The sequence below is a fragment of the Apis laboriosa genome, unplaced genomic scaffold, assembly GCF_014066325.1.
Source record: "Apis laboriosa isolate Shangri-la unplaced genomic scaffold, ASM1406632v1 scaffold23_cov150, whole genome shotgun sequence".
Taxonomy (NCBI): Eukaryota; Metazoa; Arthropoda; class Insecta; order Hymenoptera; family Apidae; genus Apis; species Apis laboriosa.
The window spans coordinates 2,905,235-2,931,168 of NW_025222452.1; the positions used below are offsets into that span (position 1 = coordinate 2,905,235).

The window sequence follows — 25,934 nt, forward strand, 5'->3', positions numbered from 1 at the left end:
AAAGAAAAAAAAAAAAAAAAAAGAAAAGCAATCCAACAAATCTCTCTCCCATATCAAGGAAAGAACATTCTCACTACTCCTCTTAAACTGCCATAATCAAACACCGGCATTTGACGTAACGTTTCCTCCTTGAACAACATCGTCGTCCCTTTCCCGGCGGAAGGAACTAAATTAATTAGCCTGTACGAAAACAAAGTTAGCCGGAGAGACGTGGTTTCTCCAGAGGAGGGTAAGTAGAGTTTCCCTTCCGTTGGTCGGTTGGCTGGTAACGAAGCGGCGGCTCGAGACCCGAGGCGGGCTCATTCGGCCAGATAAGAAAGACAAAGGAAAAAAAATTAATCACGGGCTGGTGCGCAGAATCCTCCCTTTCCGCTCCATTTTCACGGCTCATTTTTCAAGGATCGCGATACAAGGATCGTGAAGAACGGCCATGAAACGCCGTTTCACGGTGATTTTTCACCACCTGGTGAGAAATGGTAACTGCGAGCGTGTCCCGTCGTGTATGGGTGACTCTTACTCGTGTCTTCGGTGCCGCGCCCACCGATCCTTCACCCGATACCGAGCCCCCGCTGAATCGCCGGTGAACCGGCTCGTGTCGCTGATCGAAAAGATTCCATCCTCTTTTTCGGAGGAACAGTTTCTAGCTCCAACTTTTCTCGAGTGCACGCTCTTTTTGCTCGGAAACTACATACTTCATACGTCAGCTTTCCTACTCTGTTTCCCCCTCCGTTCGTCTTCGACGAGTTGTGTGCGATTTCTGCGCTTTTCGATTAGTCGACGGAAGAAGTGTTTGAGATTTGCGAAGGAAAATTTCTCGAATGTACGACGAGGCGTGGAAAAATCTTTTATCAAAATCTTAATCGAAAATCGCTGGGAAACGATCAAAGATAAATGGACAATGGATATTTGCGTTAAGATAAAGATTTGAGAGAAGAGAAAATATATCTATCCTTTCCAAAATCTTAATCGAGAGATAAATGGATATTTGCGTTAAAAAAATATTTGGCCGAGAGAAGAGAGAATAAAAACGATCGAATATCGATGGATATATAGTATAGTTGATAAAGCTGAGGGCCACTCGTTGACGAGCCTTGAAAATTCGATAATACGATTAATAACGAGTCCCAACCGGTTAATTAGTGCCTAATGAATTTCGAGCGACGGGGGATAACGATAATAATAAATTATACGCAATAGGGTATATACAGGAGCCGATAGCCGACGCTGCGGTTTAAGCAACAGTCGGCACGATTACGCCGTTCGGCCCCGGCTATTGATCACTCATTAATGAAACGATCGTCTGATACGTTCGCCGAGTTTCTACCGCGCTCAAGTATCATACACCTCTCGCACGCACTTGACAGCTCAATATTTCATCGTGGTCATCCGGCCTCGATACACCACACCGTGGACGATTACATCAACCCGTTATTACTGGCAGGATATGCGAATCGGTCAGGACTGATATTAATCTTGATCCAAATAATACGCCAGGTTAATCGCGATAATGATCCCCCAATTTCCGAGAGTTATTTTTATTTTTATTTTTTTTTTTTTTTTCGAAATTTTCTTCTACAGTTCAATTTTTCAGCACAGTTCGATTCTATTGTTTTTCGTTCGTAACGATGCTCGATTCGATGGAATTTGATTTTCCATAAATTGTTTTTACAAACATATTTGCGATATCGAATATTTCGTAAAAATATTTCCTCTTTTTGATTTCTACAATATTTCGTCCTTCTTTTTGATTAAAATTCACGCGGTAGATAAATTTGAAGAATTTTTTAAACAAAAAAAAAAGTAATCAATTTCTATCTTTTTTATTGCTACGTCATCGAATTAATAACAATTAAATCATTATTCTTTTTTTTTTTTTTTTAACCTTTGTAAACAAACAGAGAATTCATAGCCAGAGAGAGAGAGAGAGCTCTTCTGTTTCTTCTTATTCATCGAATTCTTATCGATATATTTGAAGGAGCGTAAGAACGCGTTCGTTCGAGAAGAATACAATAAGAATCCGATAGGAAATGCACGTTTTTCTTTTTTCGACCAACGACATCGAGACACGTAGCCATGGAATTCCGTGGAGATTCAAGGAAATATGGAGATTCAAACGAATTCGTTCTCGAAAAGAAGATATCACGTCTCACCTTTGTGAAAAAGATATTTTCTTTCTACGCGTATGCCATTGCAATTTCACCTTGCTTTGACGCAAATTTCCCCGATTTTCCCCGATTGATTCGCGCGATTCTAATTCATTAAACGAATGTTCGCTGTCATTTATTCCTAGAGGTAGGTAGTTTACAGTCTCTTCCCGTTTCAGTTACACCTTTCGAAATTATCCTTTTCTTTTTTTTTTTCTTTTTTTTTTTTTTTTTCTGCCTCAACTATGCTCGCTACATTCTCGCGTACGCTTCTTTTGAACCATAGCGAAGCGCTGAAACACTCCTAATTAGCTTAATTAGTGCTTTCACATTACCTTCAAATGCTAATGGAATTATGCCAGCGTTCATCGTTACGTTACGCGGCAAAAAAATGCGGCGCATGGAGCGGAGAGAAGAGAGAGTGAGTGAGTGAGAGAGAGAGAGAGAGAGAGAGAGAGGGAGGAATAAAGAGATCGACAGAGAGAAAGAGAGAAAAGAGAGTCGTGGAAGGAGACGAATGAAAGAGCGAAAGAGAAAAGGAACGGCAGGGAAAAAGGCCGCAAATTCTTTTCCAGGTCAAAGGTTTCCTTTCACGTCATCTGCCGTGCGCTCGAGAGCCGGTGAAAATAAAAATGACCTCGCGAAACGTCTTTTCCCTCTCTCCCTATTTTCCAAGCTGGACAAGCTGGAGAGAGCCCCCCACCACCACCCGCTTTTTCCACTTCATTTTTCCACCACGAACAACTTCTTCTTGATTTCACGTTGATTCACGCGGCCGCCCACCTATTACTCCCCCTTTTCGCTTTCGAGAAAACGAAATCATAGAGCGGAAGTGGCGGCACTCGAGGCCCATCGCTCGAGGTGAATGAAAATTACCCGCTTAATTAGGACACGGGCGAAAGGAAGGGAGGGGGCGATGGGAAAACGGTGAATGAAAAGAAATTTCATTCCGATGCATCTTGCATTTTCTCGACGACTTACCGATCTCCAAGTATTTCTGGTGCACCGGATCGTATTGATCCCACGTCAGGCTCCGGAAACGGCTTTTCTCCCGGCTGGCGGGCAGAAGCGTGTCGTTTCGACCGTGGTGATCGATCACGTTCGGGTTCCTGCAACGAAAACGTAAATCGTTGTTTAGATATGTTACGTACGTGTGTACATCGGGATCCATTCGGATCGCAGTTATACCAGTATATACCAGACCGCGGTCCGGACGTATTTCAACCCCCTTTGTGCTGCTCCCTTCCCGGGATATATTCCCGGTGTGTTTCACCTTGGCCGGGGCAAACGCGCCGTTCCAATACCAGTTTCTCACACTTCATTTGCGCGGGCTCGAAGTGAACCGTTCCACGAATTTCTTCGCCCCACCCCTTTTATCGATAAATTCCTCCTTTTAACAACGCGAATCGCTCTTCTCCACTTCCCCCCTGATCAACTTTCCCAGCATTCGTTCTGTCCTCTCCCGCGATACCAGTTAACTCGTACAATCGAACATCGTACGCAAAAATGTAAAACTTGTCGTTGAAGGATTAACGAATTATACTTACTTCCACGTGGAAGATTTCGAAGCTACGATTCGTTCGTTCTACCTCTCTTCGTCGTTCCAAACTTCTGATCTTTTCTACTTCTTCTAAATCGATCTTCCAAATCAACATCTTCTATCAAAGCATACGTCGATCTCTCTGCTTTCTGGAGATTCTCATTAACCTTGGCCAGTGAAACGGCAGGCTGGGAAGGCCTCGTCCGGCGAATTAACGCAACAAGTAGGAAATTGAAAGTGAATTAAGCCGCGAGCCGCGACGTGCGCTTTGTTCGCGCGTTTCCAGTCCGACCACGGACCACCTCGAAGAACACGGCCACGGAATCCGTGATGCGGGAGGAGGGCTCGCGATTCGCGGATTCGAGACACGATCGTGGCATAATTCACTATCGGGAATTTTACTTTTGTCCGTGCATGCGAGAAAAGGATGTGGTCCTCGTTCCGATATCGGTTTGATCCCTCGCTACTTCGCTCTTCTTTTCCTCTCGCGCAATCAGGCCTGTTTACAAGGACGATACAAGCGTCCCTTTCGCTTGGATCGAGAACGGATGGAGGATTGGCGGGGAATTAATCGGATTAAGATGCCGTAAAATTTCTCTTATGGTGAAACGAATGAAAGAATCGCGTCAGGTTCGATCGTAAAAAAGTAAATCTCGAAAATTTTCTTGAAGAATTATTTATAACTTCAATTTTGAAACGTTAAAAGAAAAGTAATATAATATAATATAGTATAAAATGACGGGATGGAATAAATTGTAGGAGGTACGTTAACGGGAGGTGGAGATTTTTATTTGGCCGAGTTACACTACGGTAAGGTGATCCGAAGGCTGAAAGCGACGCGAGTGCACGAAACAGATAGCTGCCAGCGAGACCTTTCCTGTTCCCCAGGGGCGCGGATCCCGATACCGACCGATGGAGAACAAACATGCTCTTTTTACGAGCGAGGGAACATGCGGCGTGGAAGCCGATTTTCCGGCGAGAATTCGATTTCCATTTCGTGGAAGGAACGTCGAAAACTTTGTATTCGGACAGGTATCGATACTTAAAATTGTTCGATCGTAAAAATTCGAGTTACGCGTGAAAGAAATAGTTCGCTGAAAAAACGTTTTAATTATCAGAAAAGCGATAAGAAGGACAGGGAAAATCACCGACTTCTCGTCCGACGATGAAAAACCACCCCTTTTTCTCTTCGAAATATAAATTTTTTTGGGAGAATTCTGGGGGAACAGAATTATTACATTATGGCAGTAAATAGCAAAATAAAAAAAAGAAAAATAGAAGAAATCAAAGAGAAAAAGAATCGAAGATAAAGATTCTCGATCTCGCGTCGAGGCAAAATTTGATCGGTGAGAACCAATCGATCGAATTCTATGAAGCGCTCTTTAAAAGCTACTTTAAAAAACCATCGATTCCAGTGATTCCGGCGTGATAATGGAGAATTGTGGCCCCCCGTATTATTCAACCTTTCCGATTCCCCTTTAGATTTATAGCCGAACAGGGGATAAATGTTAAATTTCGCAACGTTTGATTTTGAAGCGGTTTGATCAATCGCACTCCCGAGCTGCAAAATATTTTCCTGCTTGGCAAATAATCGAAGGGCGGAATTGGTCTCGTGGGTGGATGGTCGCACGTTTGCGGGAAAATGATGCGCGATGCAAAACACTTGCTTTTCGAAAAACGATCAATCAGGGGAAAAATTTCGAGAAAAACACTAGTTTCGTTTTCATTGTTCTTCTGGATCATGACTCGAAAGTTAAATAAGAGGAATGATAGCGGGAAACGCGCGAAGACACTTCTTGGATTTCGAACGGAGAAAGAATCTTCATCCTCTCCGATATTCTTTCCCTCCATCAGTGAAACAATCAGGAGAAAGATTCAGGACAAATCGGAACAAAGAAAAATTTCGAAAATCATTAGTTCCTCTAGTTTCTAGTTTCATCTTCGGATCACGATTCGAGCGAGCAATGACCAAGATCAGCTTCGTGAGTATTGGTGAAAGAATCAGGAGAAAGATTTCGAAAATCATTAGCTTCTCTAGCTTCGTTCTTCGGATCATGAAGTTAAACAAGAGGAATGATAGCGGGAAACACGCGAAGACTTCTCTTGAATTCCAAACGAAGAAAGAATTTTCATCCTCTCCGATATTCTTCCTCCATTAGCTTTGCGAGCATTCAGGGGAAGTATTCAGTATCACGAAACAATCAGAGAAAAGATTTCGAAAATCATTAGCTTCTTTAGTTTCTAGTTTCTCGGATCACGCTTCGTTCTTCGGATCACGACTCGAGCGAGCAATCGTGACGAAGTTAAATAAGAGGAATGATAGCCAGAGACACGCGAAGACTTGTCTCGAACGGAGAAAAAATCTCCATCCTCTTCGATATTCCTTCCCTGCATCAGCTTTGCGAGCACTCGCGAAATAATCAGGAGAAAGATTTGGAAAACCATTAGCGTCTCTAGCTTCGCTTTGTTCTTCATCCTCTTTGATATTCTTTCCCTCCATCAGCGAGCACTCGCGAAACAATCAGAGAAAAGATTTGGAAAATCATTAGCTTCGTTGCCTTTGTTCTTGGGATCATGACTCGAAAGTTAAATAAGAGCAATGATAGTAGGAAACTCGCCAAGACTTGTCTCGATCGGAAAAAGAATCTCCATCCTCTCCGATATTCCTTCTCTCAATCAGCGAGCAAACAATCGGGGAAAAGATTTGGAAAATCATTAGCTTCTCTAATTCGCGGATCACGCTTCTTTGAATAATGACTCGAGCGAGCAATCGTGACGAAGATCAGAAACAATCGGGAGAAAGATTTGGAAAATCATTAGCTTCGTTGCCTTTTTGGGATCATGATTCGAAAGTTAAATAAGAGCAATGATAGTAGGAAACTCGCCAAGACTTGTCTCGAACGGAGAAAGAATCTCCATCCTTTCCGATATTCCTTCTCTCCATCAGCGAGCAAACAATCGGGGAAAAGATTTCGAAAATCATTAGTTTTTCTAATTACGCTTCTTTGGATCACGACTCGAGCGAGCAATCGTGACGAAGATCAGAAACAATCGGGAGAAAGATTTGGAAAATCATTAGCTTCGTTGCCTTTGTTCTTGGGATCATGATTCGAAAGTTAAATAAGAGGAACGATAGCGGGAGACTTGTCTCGGATCTCGAACGGGGAAAGAATCTTCCATCCGCTTTAATTCCGTAATTAAAGAGGTAAATGGTAATTCTCGGACGCTCTAATTGTGCTACTCGCGTTTAAAGCACCAAGTCCCTGACCCGTTTTCGGGTGAAGTATCTTTGAACAGAAGTTCCAACAGGCCGATGTACAGTCACGAATTCGGATTTAGTGGATCAAGTGCTTAAAGAGGCGCGCGTGTCGTGTTGGGGTTGGATTAAGAAAGTGGCGCCCGTTATCGCGTTAATTTTCTCCACTCCGAACAATCTCTCGATCGCTTTTCAAAATCCTCGTTTCGACGAACCCGACCTCTGATTATTTCGCGACCGCTTAAATGCAAAATCACAATTGGTTGTCCCAAAGGAAACGACCCCACGACGGAGAAATAACGAAGGTTTTTAACCTCGAAATGTTCGCTACATCCTTGATCGAATCGGTGACGTTTAACGCGAGGCGTGCCCTTAACGCGCTCTTTCACTGACGTTTAAACATCTTCTCTGAATCCTCCACGATTCGAGGAATACGATTCTCGAGAAAGTTCGCGAGCGACTCAACGGCAAAGTCGCGTTTCTCTCACGCGTTGGCCTCGTTCGACGCACGATTATTATCCAGGTATCGTGCAACTGACACAGACAGACAGATAAACCGGATGTTACAGATCCGGTAATCGCGCGGGAGTAACGATAATCCATAAATGGGAGCGTCGCACAAAAGCTCTCGAATCCACGAAACACCGGCTGTCACCCCGGCTATCCCAACGTGGCTGCACTTTCGTCAAAGAGGGACACCGGTTTAATACGATTTCCCGTTTCCTTCCCCTCCTTCTCTCGTGATTTTAGACGGATAAGCCTATCGCGGGAAATTACCGATGCTCACGCTGCGATTGTTAAGGCGATAATTTTCGCATTGCCCTCCAAACAATTGTGCACAGCTCCTCTGATCTAAATGGAATATTTAGACAGGTATAATGGAGCTTGTCACTCGTCAAGACAAACGTAATATAGGTTCAAAGGTAATTAGGCCGAGTGGGGGGTGTTTCCAGTTTCGCGCGATCGAGCGAACTGTAAAATTACGAACGTGTCTATTATTATCATGAACGCATGAATAATAAATCGTGCGTCAATTTTCTTATCCCTCTACAAGTGTCTTATTAAGTGTTATTTTCTCGAAATTTCTCATAATTTATTCCTCTCGTCGTTATTCCTTTTGTCGTCGATTCTTGATTTCCGTTCGAAGGCGCGTTTTTTTTTTTTTTCGTTCGGAGGAATAATAAAGAAAGAAAGAAAAGAAAATGGCGGGGAGGGGAAAATGGCGCGAGAATGAGTCGAATATTTTCAAGTTTCTCATTTATTACCAGCTTTCGAAAATACGCTCGACTTTGAAGCGCTCACGTTTTCGAGGTATTCAGGGATCTCACGTTTCAGAAAGGCGCGATGAATTCTCTCGCCCCCATTCTTCTTCGACGCGCTGTTTTGCGACACTGAGACGAACAGAATGAGAATTCGAGACGAACACGAAAGCTGGTAGGACGTTTTCTTCCCTCCCTTCCTTGTGCGAAGAGTGGCCCTTTATCCGTTTCCCTACGATATTTGTACGATTAACGTGGCAAACTTTTCAATGTTCAATGTGCAGAACGAAAAAATATTACAACTCGTGGAGACACGAATTCCGAATTCGGAAAGATTCGATTATAACTTAGCTGTAACTTAATATAAACGTTGACAAAACTTGGGGAGGAGCGAACAAGAATTATGCTGATAGTTGATGGAAAATTTAACGTTTCCGTTTGAGAAAGATCGCAAAGAATTGATCGCAATATCGATGTCTCTAGTATGGCAAAAGTATCTGTGGGCATTCCGTTGGGATACATCAAAAATACCATACAAAATATCCTAAATCTTCGTCGAAGAATCACATTGAAGCATTCAAACCATCATTATCTCAATTTGACGAGACAATTTGAAGAGATTTAGGATGTTGGCTAAGGAAAAAGCACTATTGGAATCTAAAAAAAACTGCATAAATGAAAAAATTCATAGATGAAAAAATAATTAAAACAAATCTACAATATGATAAAAATTTTCTATTCTTCATTGAGAAAGAAAGACTCATAGAACGGAATGTCTACAAGCTAAAATTTTTCCAATTATGCGCATAATATATTCCTCTTACAATCAATCCTCGAATTGATTTATTTTATTTTAATTCTACGATGGATCGTTTCCTCGATATCCTCGTCGCGGGAATAAGAATTTCTCGCGAGTTCTTTTACGTGGCTTTCATTTTCAATTAATCATCGCGTGTTCTTTCAACGGTGGGTGATCCTTGATTGTCCTTGATATCTTGGAATCACGTATGAAACCGAATTCGGTTTGGCGATGATCCAAAGGGATTCGAAATTGCGATGGGTCGAAGATTGGCCCGGCGGTGAGTGAATAGGCAGCCGTATAAAAGTTGGCAACCGGTGCCAGACACCTTTCGTCGAGCCTTCTTGCGGATTGTAATCTCGTAGTGGCGTGTGGCTGTCAGTTTGCTCCGCTCTAAGCTGACGGAAATCGATTAGGCGTGACAAGGGTGTTTCGCACTTTTTCAGCTTCGCTCGATCGGATTCACGCGAAGATGCGAAGGAGCAATGCGTATTTTCTCTCTCTATCTTTCTTTCTCTCTCTCTGAAAAGAGGAAAAAAAAAGAGGAGAAAAAAAAGAATGAGTTCATCGTTGCCATCAATAATCCTCGATACAATATCATTAAATCTTAAAAAGTGTATTTCATTGTTCCCGTGAACGTCCAATCAAATCGTGGATGCGCCAGCTGGTTAAACAATCACCCAAACACGGTATAATCACGAATAAATTTCATCGAAAATTGCCTCCTCTCTATTATCCACGAATTAATGATAGCCGAGCTTGACAAAGTTTCATTTCCCAAATGCATCATTCTATGCAATTCCAGGAAGAATTCGTTTTTCTTTTTTTCATTTTATCGAAAACACGAAATAACAACGGTTCGGTGGAGAACTAACTTCTCGTCTAACGGACGAATTATTTTGATTAAAATTGCCCCACGATCGATCGTGCACCATCGATTCCGATAACGAACGATTTTTCACCGATAATCCCAATCCACCGCGCCACTATTTCATTTAACGAGCCACTTCTCTCCAATTTCGTCTTTTCTCCTCTTTCCCCGCCAAGATGGAACGACTCGCTCGAAAATGAAAAATAGACAGAAATTTCGAACGCGATACGCTCGACGAAAGAGTTTCGAAGAATTGCGGTACAAATCGGCCGCTGAACAGATATGCATTTCCGTCGCAATTACAAGCGCTAAATCAACGTTATAACTCGCCACCACTGGTTTCCACCTTTCCCTCGATTTCGCCTTCTCTTTCCACACGCGTGTCGTTTACCACATTCTTGGCCGCCGCCACTGCAGAATTTCCTGCTGATACCGACGAAAAAGCTTCATATTCGGGATTAACACCCGCTTTACGAGCCCACCGTAACCGGGCTAAAGACAGTCTCACCCTTTGCTCCGCCCCCTCCCTTTCAGATATAACCGGTGCCACGCGCACATCTTGAAATTGCACCAGTTATTCGTCGCGTTCCCGTATATTTTTCTCCTTCCCACGATTTCGATATAACTAGAATTTCCAGTTTCATCCCCAATCTCCTCTCCCTTCCTTTCGAATTTACTCCCCTTATATTCTCTCTTCCTTCTTCGTGTTTCTTTCTTATTTTTATTTTTTTAAAACTTCGCTCAAAGTTTACGTTTCCCTTTTTCCCGCGCGAGTAATTACATTTTCGCGCAGAGGCTGGAATTCCAGACGCGCGATGGACAGCGGACTCTGTCTCGCGGCGGATCTACCAAGTTTAGTAAGATCGTGTTTCCAAAGAAATTTGATCACAAGTTTGGATCGATCCAAGAAGAAAGTCCATTTTTCTCTATTCAATCCACGAAGCGAGGGATATTTTTGGTATCAACTCAACGTTAATTAAACATCTGCCAGATTGAGACTTTGACTCGCATAAAAGTATATCCTCCCCTCCAAACTGGTAACACCCTGCCTCCCTCCGTTTCGTCCTTCCTTCGTTTGCCAAGCTCGCAATAATTACGGTAGTTGTACGATCCCGTTGTCTACCCGCTCCCCGCACGTCCCACCCTCTCCGCCGTGGGAGGGGTTGCTTCGTGGTCGTTGCGAGATAGGTGGCGGTGGGTCGAGTTTCGGGAGAATATTAAAGTTTGCTCATTAACCGTTGATGCATTGCCCTCTCTCTTCCACTCCTCCCCCCCCTCAACAGCGACACGCTGCTCGAAGAAAGAGTGAACACCCCATTTTCTTGCCGCGACAGCCCCGCAAAACGTATCTTGTTCGACGTACAACACGTTGGAAACTTAATTAAACAGATATTGGCGTGACGACGCCAGACGCTCCGTTAGACCGTGTTATTGTACCAAAATGGCCGAATCAAATTGTGCGAGACATTCCATATTATTCCGCGAAGATTTTAGCATTTTACTCCTTTATCCAAATAAGGGAAATATATTCATTTTTTTTTTTGAGAGAGAGAGAATAAAATAAAATAAACACGAAAAGCGGAATAATAATCCAACGACGAACCGCACGAGGAAACGACAATGACTGCCTAATGAAAAGGAAAAAGGGGTGGAATTTTAAGGGTGGAATGGTGTCGCTAACGCGATCGTCCCATCGCCGGTTTCATAACGCGTACAGTGGTCGCGAAATCCGCTCAGTTCCCGTTTATGGAATGTGTTTAGAGAACGATAGAGCGTGGGTGGACGGTGCGACGAGGCTCAATTACCCGCTACCTGCCTCCGCGCGTTTCGTAAATTGCTATTAGCGGTTTCGTGTGCCCGGTGAAATTGTTTCGGTCATCTCTGCACGTATATCTTCCCTCGCGAAAAATATAGAATGAAGGAAAGAGAGAAAGAAAAAAGAGACAGAGAGAGAGAGAGAGAGTTTACACGCGCGTGTAAAATTTCGCGTTCAAACTTAAAACGATCGATTGCGTAATCGCGCTGTTACTTATTGCACTTTACAGCCTATTAATATTACTGCAATTATCGCATTTGCGCGCTCGCTAGGGTTAATAATGGAATTCACGCGTCGCTGAACAATCGACCGCGCTGATTTATTATTGAATTAACCCATTCATTTGCGCCCAATCGACGCGGAATTCCAGGGCCCACGTATATCGGCTCCACGTATCGGTGGCCAGGAAATTTCTAACTTTGCAACCAGCGTTTAGCAATCTTGCGACATTTACGGAACGGAAAAAAACATCCCTCTGGCTGGTAATCGAGCGACACGCTCAATGGGTATCGAAATAATATCGTGGCGGCCATTAACCGTGTACTATTCGCGCAGTACTGAATCAGGTGAGCACCGTGGAGCGCCGATAGAATGCGAAATTAATCGAATTCCGGTTGTTATTGAACGTCAGTTGAAAACGGTACGCGATAAAATTTCTGCCGGGAAATTTTCAACGCGTCGCATTTTCGGACGCGTTTCTCGATCTCGACTCGAGTTTTGATCGATCGATTTTCCGGTTAAACCCTTCTCTCGGAGAAGAAAGAATTTAGAATTTTGGTATAAAAAAGAAAAAAAAAGGTAATGTTTCATTTTTAACAACTTTGATAATTGAAAAGAGGATTGGAAATCAAATGAATCAAATCGATCTCGCAAAGATTCGCTTCGAAATCGTTTGCGGAAAAATAAAATCCTCCTCATTGAAAATTGTTAATCGACATTGATTAATCGATAATTTCCAGCTTCGTATATATAATGAAAGATATCATAAAGCTTTCCTCGTTCGAAGCTCGTTCGAAGGGATTGGTTGCGATTCTTGGTGGAAAGGTTGGTTAACTAGGTGTAATTACCACTTTGCCGTGTAAACCTTGGGGTTGGTATCGGCTAGTCACCGTTAAAAGTTTTGCTCCCGGTTTAATTGGTAACATTTAGATTGGAGGAAAGTTGCCGATAGCGGCGCTATCACCGGAACTTTGTTGTCTCTTATTCGAGCCGTATTTGCAATTTAAACGACAGAGCTAATGGACGCGAGACACGTAATAAGTCGCGACCATTACGATCGAGCCATCTGGTGTGCGCGTCGCGGTGCGCTGGTGTGGTGAATTCATTGGCATGAAATCGCGTGTTCGCTCCGCCAATGGTCGGCCAATTGTCAATTAATTCATGGTAATGGCGTCCGATACCGAGACTGGGTCGAGTTTCGGGGGGAGGGGAAGGTTGCGCGGATTTAAAAGCATCCGAAAAGAGATCGGTTTCTCTCGATAATTTAAGATCGGCGAACTCGAATAAATAAAAGACGACGCGGTTTAACGATAACTCGAGCGATTTCGAGCGTCTCGAAAGCTGTAAAACACGGAACTTTTAACTTTTAAGAAACTTCCTTCGAAAACTTTGGATATCCTAAATTTCTCTCTCTATTTCACACACTTTTAACTCTCTAATTGGAACTCGGAATTCGGTCGGTGAAAGAATATTTAGAATATACCATTATCGCGATAATAACAATGGTGCATACAAACTCGAAACTTTGGAATTAAAATATCGAGTGGCGGTGCGATCCGTTTATTTTAATTCGGAGAACAAAAAAATTGGAAAGTTTATTTTAACGTAGAAAATAAACATCCTGTTCGATCATTTTGACATTTACTGGCATCGCTAGCTTACTTAGCGTCTCTTTTCTGCAAACTGATTTTTGCTTCCTCCCTCTGTCGCGCGGTACGATAACCTTGGTCGGTATCTATTGATTCGTTTCCTCCGTACGATACCACCCATCGATCCATCCATCCATTATGCATAACGCAAGAGAGAAAAACCGTCTAACCGTCGACTAACCTGTTGCGAGTCGCGTCGCGGACAGGGATTCGGTAGAATTTTCAAACAACTTTCAGCTCCCCGTGCAAAACACGGAGAAGTTTAAGTGTTATTCCTTTGTTTACAGATTTATTCTGGATAATTGGCGCAGTTCGAGTGAAATTCGAACGGAGTGATATCGATTCGATACTTATCCGCGAATGAAATCGTTCAATTTCAATTTTATCATTACGATGAATTCCAATGGGCAACGATCTAATGTTTTACCTTAATTCCACGTTTGCTTTAGTTTTCTTAAGTTCTCGACCAACTTATAATTAAGCGACAATTTCAAAGTTCCAAACCGCAACTCGTACATCCATTCTTGTGTCGGTTTATCTCCTTTTCTGGATGAAGTTTCTTTCTCTTGTTGGAATCTCTCTGCGCTTCCGTACACTTTCTTTTTTCTTTTTTTTTTTTTCTTTTTTTTTTTTTCGGTCATGTTTTTCCTTCCTTCACGCGGCCGCCTGCTATCTGTTTTACTCCGGCTAGTTGTTCTTCTTTACGACGCTCCTTCCGGAGAGTCAAGAAAATGATATAAACTCACGCGACAAAAGTTTTCTAGGGACCGGTACCACTATTCCAACTTTCGCCAATAATCTTCCTCCTAGCAGGATCTCTTTACCAGTCGAGAAAGTATCTTTATTCTACAAAAACATTGTAAATCGGATTTCTTTAGCTTCACAACCAAAAGGAAAAGAGGATAATTTCTTAACTACGTTCGAGTATTACGATCGTTCTTTCCTTCTCTTTCTTTCCTTCTTTCTTTTTTCTTTTCTTACGATCTCCCGTATCTTTCCGGAATCTTGAAATCTCGAAAGATCTAATCATCTCGCAACCTGTAATTTTCAAACCTTATTTTATTTGTCGATAAATTTTTCGCTCAAAAAAGAACCAACTCCCCCGATGTCGGAGTGAGAAATGAACCAGAACGTGTATTCTCTCGAGCTCAACGATCGTTAAAACACTTTCGCGACAAACAACGAAAAAGAAGTTGTATAAAAATCCAATATGTTTTACTCGCGCTATAAACGACTCGTTACTTATTTTTCCAGAGAAATTCCCTTCGATCAAGCTTAACACCCCGAATCGTGAAACTCCTATACGATTTGGCCGACAATTTTCATCCACGGTTGGAAATCGGCACGGCCGGGTGGCACCGTGTTAACGATCGACCAACGCAGAGTCCACGGTAAATAGACGTATAGGATACGATGCCTGTAAACAATAATTTAGCATAATCGCGCGGACTAAACGTTACGGCGTCCCAATAACCGCGAGCGTGGCAATCGCAAACAGTGTCGCGGCATCGGCGTACTTTACTCTCGTAATCCGCCGGCAAACACACCATAATACAGACATACGTGGCAACGGCCCCTCGAAACTGTCCTTAATGCCCTTTGCTCGCCACCAACTTCGCATTCCATTTTGCCAACCTTACGAACCTCGCGTTACTTTTCCCGATCTCGCTTCGATCGAGATTTCTGCGAGCGGAATTCTTCGAATTTCGAATTTCTCCTTTATTGGATGGAAGATCATGGAAGTGTGTATTTTTTCATCCAATTAAAAACCAGGCGTGGCGATTTAGAGACTGCGTTTGGGTAACGCTCAATCGCTTGCAAAATCGTTGCTCTTTTAAACTTTTAATTCGACATCTTCTGTAACTTCGTTGTGCGAGGGAATCCCAATCAATGCGAAACTTTTTACAAGATTTCGTAATGATGTTTTGTGGTGGTTAATTCGATATAAAAATTTTACGTATTCTTCGATACGAAGCACGATTAAAGGTTGTCTTGAAGTTACTCGGTTCATTATTCACCACCGAAACAACGCGTTCTTTCCCAATTGAACGATTACTGTCGAACGAAGTGGCGATATAATAGGCCGCGTTAACGCCACGGCTACGTTTAAACGCTATAAATCCAGTGAACGCGGTGTTAGAATCAATGTCGTTGTCCATTAAAGCTGGATCGCGCGATAAATAACGGGGAGAGGGGGAGGGGGAGGCTGAACACTTAAAACTTTGCGCTCGCACGTTAACCCGTTACGAGACAAGGTTAATTTCATCGGTCATCCCGCGCCCACCCCACCTCCGCCTCCCCCATCCCCGCCACGCCTCCGGCCAATTACAACCTTCCCCTCCTTTGATACCTCCAGATAATAGATTATTATATACGATAGCGTTGGCCGTCGGCCGCGCTCGCCACGGATTCGCAAATTTCAAATGGCCGCGATATCGATTTCGTATTTATTATCGCTCCGCCGGTAACGCAGTTTATCATAATTTACGGCAAATAGGGGCGGCCCGGTGCCGTCACACGTCGTAATTCAACCCTGACTGACGCTAACTCCGCAGGATTATCCCTTATGCCCACCTGGATTCACCTCGTCACGCCACCCCTCCCCCTCCTTATGGACCAACGCCGCGTTTAGTCGCCATTTTTTCCCCTTCCTTCTCACCCGTCAACCTTTATCCCGTGTAATTGACAAAGATGATGGATTCACCGCCTCCCTGTTTGATCCTTCGTTAGGCGCGACAGCTTGTTCGCGAATTATCCTTACTACGATCGGCCTTGTCGGAGTTTAACGTGTAATGAACGTGTAACGATGTGTCGCGAATTGGAAATAAAAGGTGGAAATGGTTCTCGCTTTTCTCGCGGCTACGAAAATATAGGATGATGATACATAATCGAACGAGAGGGAAAGAAGTCGTCATGTCTTTTGGAAATTTTGGCCGAAAGATTTTATTACGCTGGCGTGAAAGGAAATAAAAAATAAAAATTCGCATAGTGCGGAGAGCGAAGTAAGTTTGTAAATTCCATAAAGAGGAAAAGAAAAGAAAAGAGATAAGAATTTCTGACCCAGACTCCCGCGAGAAAGAATATCCCCCGGTTGGCAAATAAAATTCAGTTTGCCTGTGGGCTGGCTCCCCTTATCGCGGGGCAATTTATATTCTCGCTTCTAAATTACCACGAATTTTCAGAGGATCTTGGCGGTTGGTCGGTCGAATACCCCACCCGGTTTTGTCACCTTCCGTATGGCAACGTAGGAAGGGAAGAGGATGAAAGTTTGTTGCCAATAATGGAAATGGAGAGCGCATTCGAGTAGAGATTGCGTCGTGTGGTAGATTGCCGGGACGTGGTTCAAAGCTCGACCAAACGAGCGGTGGTCTTCTCTCGACTTTTTCTTCTCTCAAAGAGAAAAAGCTGGTTCCCAGGAATAAAGCTTTTGTCAAGGTTATGTCTCGAAACTCGTTCGAGCGAATTTTTCGCTCGGGGCCGATGCTCCTCCCCTCGCGTATGCTTTCCTTCTCCCTCTTGTTTCCATTTTCTTCGCTTTTTCTTTCCGCCGACAGAAAAGACAAAGCTTCCTCCCAAAACTGTATCCACGATGTTTTTTTAACCACGTTTCGACGTCGTTCTAGAAGAAGAAGATCTAGGTGGAACCTTGGACCAGATATTTTCGTCGCTTCAGAATTACGATGTTCCAGTATATATTGAACTTTATCGATGTACTAATACGATTTAATATGTTATTAAATTGGTTATTAAAATTAATGTCGTCCGATGGATATGGATGTCACCGGCATATGTCTATTAATATGCGTCATGTAATGGTCGAGTATAATATAATAGTTGCAATACGATTTAAATTATGATAGTTACGCAATTTGCAATGAAAACGGGACACACAAATTTGATTAATCATGGTATAGAGATATAGAGAAGAGAGAATCGCTAATTTTCTTCCCTTCATCACAACGTTTGAATTTGTCCATCTAACTTCATCCCATTAATTCTTAATTGACCATTAGAAAAGAAAAAAAAGAAAAAATTACGGACTTCGAGTAAGGATAGATATTTCCACGTCGATTTCACCTGAAAATTCAGAGATGTTAATCGAGCGATGCTAATTCCATTCGCACGACTCGAGAAGACACATCAAATTTAATAATTCTTCTTTGTCATTCGAAAAAAACGATTCCACTCGATCACGCATGATTGATTTATTCATCGACTTTCTCTTATTTTTTCCCCTTTGACCATCCTCTCTCTCTCTCTCTCTCTCTTTTCCTCTCTCCAATGAGAATAAGAGAGAAAAGACTGAAAGAGCAATCGGAAGCTGGGCGAAGCAGCCGTTTAAATCGTTTCTAGAGCAAGTAGCAGCAGACAGCTGTGTGCGCCGGACACAGCGGACGACTTCTTCCAAGTGGAAGGAAAGTCATAGAGTAGCGGACTCCTCCATTTGCCTAGAGGTGATATAGAAGAGAGGAGGAGGGGGGTGGATCGAGGTAGGTTAGGTAAGGTGGATCGAGCAAGAATCACGAATTGAAATTTACTCGGAAAGTTCGCCACCGAGGCGCTTCCGGGCAAAAACCGGAACGGAAGTAAATATGTCACGCTCGATTCGCGTTCGAGTAACCGGCCAAGAGAGAAGGATTCTCCAGAGTTCTATTTTTTTTTTTTTTTTTTTTTCCCTACTTTCTTCGCTTTCCTTCCCTTTTTTTTCTTCGAAGTACATATTGGACAAGAGTAACTCTCGAGAGTTTTACTCTCAAACGTGTTTGCTCCCTTAATGGATTCCCGCGAGTGTATTTTCGAAATCGAATATGGCGGAATTGTATCCCGTTCGAAGTGGAAGTGGAAAAAAATATTGCGTGCGATTTTGAATTAATTTTAAATTAATTCGTAAAATTATTACTTTGAAATTAATTCAATTATTCTGTTTATTTATTTACAACGATTTTCGAATCGTTTCTTTTCTTCGACGTCTTACACGATGCCGATCGCACTCGATTATTTTCAACTCAAGCTTTTGAACATTAATCGAACATTTTTTTGTAACACGCTGCACGCTCATAATTTGACCGTTTTGGATTAGGGATTAAACGGTATCTACGACGATATCTATTAAATAAAATAAAATACATCGTTGACCCGATAAAAAGCAATTTCAAAAGCGAATCCAAATCAGTCGATTCCGGTATGCGTATGAAAGATAGCCGGATTGGCGGAAATCGAAATTTCGTTATCTCTTTGTTCGCAAACCGGTGTCCCGGATAGCTTCATTCGATCTAGTCCGTTTAAATGCTAATTTTATTTAGACATTTATACACAAACGGGCGGGCCACCGATGTGTTCGCATTTGCCCCTCCGTTTAACCTTCGATTGACGACACGTATAAGAATCGCGCGATATTACCAGAAACGATCTTATCTTTCCACCGATCCTACGTTTATATTTCGTGGATAATTATAATATTGGCGAATATACTTTGCGAATAATTTTGTTTTTCAAAACCAACGCAAAGTTTTGAAATTAAATCTGTCAGAGGTGGTGCTTTATAGAGAAAAAATTAAACGTACAAAGTGCACGATGAATAAACGAATTATAATGCTTTGCTATGACAATATACGCAACAACATAAAAGTTAACGATTTAATCGATATAATTGCGTATCGTGATGACTCGATACCACATATCTTTCAAATATATCTTAAAATATTTCGGGGTAATTTCTTTAATTAATAAACGATAACCTCTGCTTATAACGTAATCCCCCTAACTTCCTCCCCTCCTATTAAATCGTCAGCTCGATTATCTGATTATTATATGTGTACATATCTAGGTATCGGAAGCGAAACATTTAATCGAAAAACAATTCTCGCTCGGCAAATTGTGCCTATTATCGGTAAAGTAAGTCTCGAAATCGAATTGCGCTCGGGTTCAATTTTTGAGCGCGAAATTCGTGGCCATGTGCATAATCCGCCACTTCGGCTCTTCCCCATAAGCGACGAAACGTCGGCTATTTTCTGCTCGTTAATTAAACGAACGATCAAAAAGTAGCGGACGGAACGAGTGGATGCTCGTTTCCAATCCGAATTAGCAATCACTGCGTTGGTGATTGCGAGTCGAATCAAATCTGCTTCGAAACGGAATTCGGCCGCGTGCCTTTTCACCCACGGCCGGCCCATTTTAATTGCTTCACGCCGACTAAAAAAAAAAAAAAAAAAAAAAAAAAAAAACAGGAGGATGAGAGCGAAAAAAGAGAAAGGAAGAAAGAAAAGAGAAAAATAGCGATTCTAAAATGGGATACATAACGATTCGAAATTTATCCGTATCCTGTTTCTCGCGTGTTTATTCTGATGAGAGAATTCCAGCGATGCGTTGCGCGGTATTTCGAGAGAAAACCCCAGCAAAGTCGATTTTTTTAAACTTTGGAGTCGGTTTACGATCGTTGTTACCGGAGTTAGTTGAATATATGAAAGAACTAACGCACGAATGGTTTTTTCTCTCTTCTTTATTCATAGTGCATCCATAGTGCATCGTCGAAAGTTAAAAGTTCTTACAGCCTCGTTTCAAAGAAGATTCGTAATTTTTTCAAATTGATCCGGTCGAAATAATTTCTTATCGTTCAACGCGATAACAGAATACAGAAACAATTTTCCCCGATTTTTTTTTTATACTATTTAATAATATCCTATCCTATCGAAACAATGTTATTGTTTCGTGTTCTTTTTTAATATCCACCATTTACCCCATCTTCCAATTTTCTGATTGCTTTTTCACCCGATAAAAAAAGGAAAGAAATATCGGAGCAATATCGAAGAAGGAAATATTCCACGCGAAATATTTTCGTAAAATAAAGAATATATATATATATATATGGCGGAATAAAAATAATTATTATCGATCGTTATAACCGATTTTCTTCGATTCATCTGTGCCTCTCCTCGAGGCTGCTTCGATCGATCTCTTTCGATGGGTGTCATCGCGATAAATCGATCCGTTTGTTCCGGGTGGAGAAGGGGGAAGAGGGGCATGGCGTGCAAAAATTACGAGCCGTCGATAGGATTATTCGGGGGGAACACGGATTCGATGGGACACAAAATATCAGACGTAAGGTTTAGCCGGGTTGAATTCAATGTATCGTGTTATCCGTTAATCGGGTTTTAGCCAGTGTCAGCTGCATTTTATGTTTTACAATGGGAAGGGAAAGGGAAATAGAGGAAGAGAGGGGAGACGTGAAAGGGGAAAAGAACATCCTACTCCTCATCGAAATCCACTAAACTCGAACGTCCCATATTTTCCTCCTTTAGAAAGTTATTCCTTTCGAAACATCCCCGCTTCTGTGAATTGTCTCCACTCCCCGGCAATCTTCCAATTTCACGAATATTCCGATTATTCTAATCTATACGACAAAATCTAACTAACGACGGATTATTAGATATCGAATTCGGATTCCGAAAGAAATCTGAATTCTCTTAAATCCATCAGAGTTCTAAGTGTTCTAAGATTCCAAATCCAATTCTTCGATTATAATAATAATAACAATAATCGTAAATAAAGATGTTTCTTGGAAACGAAGTTTCTCCATCGATATTCCATTTGGACATGTTGGACGGGTGATCGCTCAATGAGAGAGAGAGAGAGAGAGAGAGAGAAGGGAGGATCAGTTTCATTGTCACGATCCCATATTCGAACGCTCTTTTACGAAGAAGATCGTCCAATTTTCCTATAATCCCGGCCAACCTGTTCCCAGAGGAAGGGGAGGGGGAGAGGGATAGATACGTCGGTTGAAAACGAAACTCTTCGCCCTTATCCTTACTCCGGAATCCTCCTCGAGGATCCGGTAATAATACATGAACGCATCGCATCAGCCGACCAAGTCGCGGTCGAACGAATTGAAATTTTCATCGTCCGCCCTCCATCCGTATTCCTGATGCGGTCTTAATGTAAATTGCCCATCTCGAACCGCTTCCGCCGCACAATATCCCCCCTTTCTTCGTTCGCGAATATACCGTCTTCCGGTTGTTCGAGACGAAGGATCGAGTGGGATCGTGTAACGCGATGTTTCATATTATCGCATCGAACCTCGATTTGTTACGGGATCACTTATCTGGATTTAGATTTAACGGGGGATGATGAGAGTTATTTGTCGAGGGATAATGGAAGAGGAGAGATTCGACTCGAAAGTAATTTATCGCTCGTCACTTATCGTGCGTGCCTTGTTCGAAAAGTATTATTCCAAGTATCGTTTAATATATTTGAAATAGGCGATATAAATTATATGAAAATTTACTCTTATCGAATTATCCTTTACATTCCAATTTGGCGAATTGATTGAGTAACAATTCGTACACTTTCCATATTCCATTACGATTAGGAAATTAAAAAAAAATTAATAATCTCCGTGCGAATTATTTTCTTTTCTCTTCCTCGCCAACGTACGTGTAATAATTCTTCGTACAGAATGCGTCAAAATTTAATCCCACGAATCGGTTGCCACCGAATTGAAGTGAAATTCGAGCTTCCTCCCATTCGATTTTTATTTCCCTCGTAATTTTCCGTTTATCCTTAAATGTAAGCGATATTACACGCGCGTCGGTCGAACGCGAATCCCAACAAATTTCCCGGCGGGACGCGCGTTCGTCATTGGGGCGAGAGTAGAGGTTCGAAACGAAGACCAGCCGACCGCGGAAAATATCGAGCGGGCGGATGAAAAATAGGCGGACCGAATCTTCCAACTTGCCCTCCGCCGTGGCGAAATCGTTCCTATCTCCGTTCCTATCTTCGTCGATCGTGGATCGTTGGTGCACACCGCCGTGAACCAAAATCGTATTACCGCGTATCAATTCACGATATTACGCACACCGATGCGAACTGCTCCTATCTCTGCACACGCGAAAAAGACCGTGCGTCTATGTGTGTTTTGGATACGTATCGACAAAGTGAAATTTACGTCGCTCGGGGCGAGAGAGGCGCACTGAAATATTATCGGTTTGCTTCGCGAGCTCGCGTTTGCATATTCATGCGTGGGCCAGCCGACGAGGATGGAAAACCTGAAACGAAAGAGAGAGAGAGAGAGAGAGAGAGAGAGAAGAAATGGAGGACAAGCGCGATGAAAAGCAGCGAGAGGAGAGGATAAAGAGGAGGTTGACGGGGTTGAAGAAAAATACCGGGGAGAAGAAGGGTGCGAGTGGTGAAAATCGAAATGGAGAAACATGGCGGGGTGGAGCGTGAAAGCGGTGATTCCAGGGAGTGGGATAAAGAAGAATTTAGTGGTATGAAGAAAAATGTGGGGAGGAGAGGAGGAGGCGCGAGGAGAAATGTGGGGGGAGGAAGTGCACGTGGGATCGTGGACAGAGGTGGTGCAGGCGAATGGTTAAGGCGGAAAAGAGGAAGAAGGTTGTGAGAGAAAGTGGAATGCTCGCACGTGTCGGCCGATAAGTTGTCACTTTTACAGACGAATCCATTCTTTTCCGTTGTTGGAATTTATCTTGAGGTACGATCACGGGAGAGGTGAATCATCGTTGCCTTGGGTAATAAAATGCCACTGTCTTTCGCTCGGCAAGAGCGTTCGAGTCTATTAACGAGATTGAAGAAGAAGGAGAATGGAAGATGTCGAATGGTAAATAGAAATCTTCTCTTTTTTTTTTCACGTATGAATCAAACGATTGAAAGAATGGGACTTTCACGATCGGTTTAAGATTCTATTTATGTAATGCTCTTGGAGGAAGATGTTTCGAGAGGAAATAAGATGTTTGAGGGAAACGTTCTTCCTTTGAGAATATATATATGGATGGGGTATTTTAAATAAACGTGTTACAATTCGTGAAAGAGATTATAAGATATATATACTATGGGGAAAATTTCAGTTTTATTAGTTATATGCATATGGAATTTTGAATCGCGATAAAGAAACGTGTTATTCGTACACGTTCGTTTGTCCAAGAGAAGAAATTTAAATCGAACGTTGAACGAACGAATTATTTCGCGGGAAACGGCGTTCAGATTTGTGCATCACGTAGAGAATGCTCCAACCCTTTATCCACAGGGTCACGTAATATTCCCATGCACGTGGTCGTATCTAAACTCCTAACCGAAATTACTCGTTATTGTACGTCTTCTTGTAGAGGAGAACGTGAGGTCGAACTCGCACCAGTTACACGATTAATTATTGTTCGACTCTTACCGTGCAATAACTGCACGTTCCTACGATTTCGATGAACAGTCGAGAATTTTCTCTAATTTCACGATCGTTCTCGCCGGATGTTAAATGCCCAATAATTCCATTATGAGAACTAACGCGGATTTAGAGCGGATGAAAATGAAAGTTCGCGCGAAATAGAGGCGAAATCGATCGATTAATTATTGCTCGAGTATTTCAATCGTGTATTCGAAATCGTTTATCAATCTTTTTTGCGATAACCAAAGGGCGAAAAATCGAGAGTGATACAGGTGAAAAGATATGGATCAATGGAAAATCGACACGAATCCTGGACGAATTCGAAGTGCAAAGGGATGGATATTAACGGTGGATTCGTTAAGCGAGAGGATTCGAGGCTCTGCTTCCCTGTTTAACGTTTTATCGTGGCTTTAAAATTGAGGAACGGACGCTCGGAACTCGGTCACCGTTATAAAAAATTACCGTTTATATTTTAAAAAAGTTTCGGCTGATCGGCCAACGGGGCGCTTCGATCGAATCGCGCCGCATAAAAATATCGCGTTGTTAAATGCGGCCGTTTCTGCGACGCCCGAGCGGAGAGCGTGATACGACTTTGTTAAAATACAAGCTGGCAGAACAGTGGGCGAATGGAATATTTAAAAAAAAAAAAAAAAAAAAAAAAAAAAAAACTCGATGGAGTGAAATCAAATCGAAACGAAATCAATGGTGTCCAATGATGCAAACCGCAAAACCCGAGGCAAAAATAATAATTATAACGATAGCAGCGAGGCGCGTTTGAAAGCCGGAAGGAAGGGCGAAAAAATATTCATTCGGCGTAAATTTGTATTTCGATGATCGGATAAATTCGAATTTACACACTCATAAATATTTCATATTAATGAGTATAATACGAAATGTATAGGACGAAATGAAAAAAAATTACGCGAATAATAATAATAATAATAATAATAATTCTTTCAAAGAATTATGGTAGAAAAATAACGTATCGGATCGAAGTTGGTTAGTTTTGAGGAGGAGGAATATCATCCGATCAATCTTTTTCAATGAACGAAAGTATAGAAGACACGTTTTACGAGAGAGATCAATCTTGTTTCTTGCTTATTTTCTGATTTGAGACGAACGATTGATTTTTAAGATCATGCGGACGATGCTTCGATCGAAAGTCATTAAAAAAAATGTTCAAGGTTGGCTACGATAATTTAAATAATAATGTGAAATTGGTTATCGAACGCTCGAAATTAATTATACTTCTAAAATTTCGATATTCCTTTTCAATTAATATTTTATCGCGATATGTATTATATAACGCGAATCAATAATTATTCACCTGTTTTTAATTGATGTTTACGTTGAAACGTAGGCAATCGATGGAAATACACACAATTTCAGATATTAACTTACATTAAATTATATATTTTATCTTTAACAATTATTCTCAATTTTTATTATTTCTACAGAACCACTTTTAATTAATGCATTTCGTTAACATTTGAAATTAATAATTTTCGATTGAAAACATTATTTAATATTACGCATGCAGAGTTAAATTTTATCACACAACATATTACAAATTATTATATTTATTTATGCGATTATTCCATTATTTATTTGTTACACACATCTGCATATTATATGATTTTTGTAAAATTTTGTAAAAAAAAATCCTTTCACCTCGGACATATTTCAATGACAACCAACTGATGACCGACGAAACGTTGTACCACGAAAATCTGACGTTCAATAATCTCCCTATTCTTTATCCACGTAAAATTCGCCCGCATTATAAATCAATTTTCTCATTAGAGAAACCAATACTTTCCAATATTCCAGGCGGGGATTCACCTTTTCAATTTTGCTTGCAATTTCACGAACCTCCATATAAACCACTGGCGTATATCAAAGCGCCATTTCGAAATCCGTTGTATTTAATTTTGCGATTCGGAGGGGAGGGGGGAAGCCTTGAATCTCGATGCACTCGATGCCGATAGTATAAAGAGTGAATCGAGTTCTCCTCTCCCTGTTCCCTGTTTAATCCGTGAATTTGAATATCGTCAATCCGTTGGCTCGATCAGAAATTCGGGCGCGAGTGTAAAATGCCGGCCACGGTGCGATCGTATTCGAAAAAATATTTTCCCTCTAATCCTCCTGGCCCCGTCTGCCCCTCCTCCCCCCACCGTCCAGTAACCCGCGCTTCTTTTTTTTTCTTTTTTTTT

At 41.9% G+C, this 25,934-nt stretch overlaps 1 protein-coding gene across 2 annotated transcripts in view; it reads right to left on the reverse strand.

Annotated features, from left to right (window-relative positions):
- Positions 1-25,934, reverse strand: part of LOC122713501 (neuroligin-4, X-linked-like) — a 284,705-nt gene that overhangs the window by 41,070 nt on the left and 217,701 nt on the right. For both annotated transcript variants that reach the window (XM_043934039.1, XM_043934038.1), the window contains exon 10: positions 3,126-3,253. In XM_043934039.1, the coding sequence (XP_043789974.1) occupies positions 3,126-3,253 (128 nt within the window). The remainder of the gene's footprint in view (positions 1-3,125; positions 3,254-25,934) is intronic.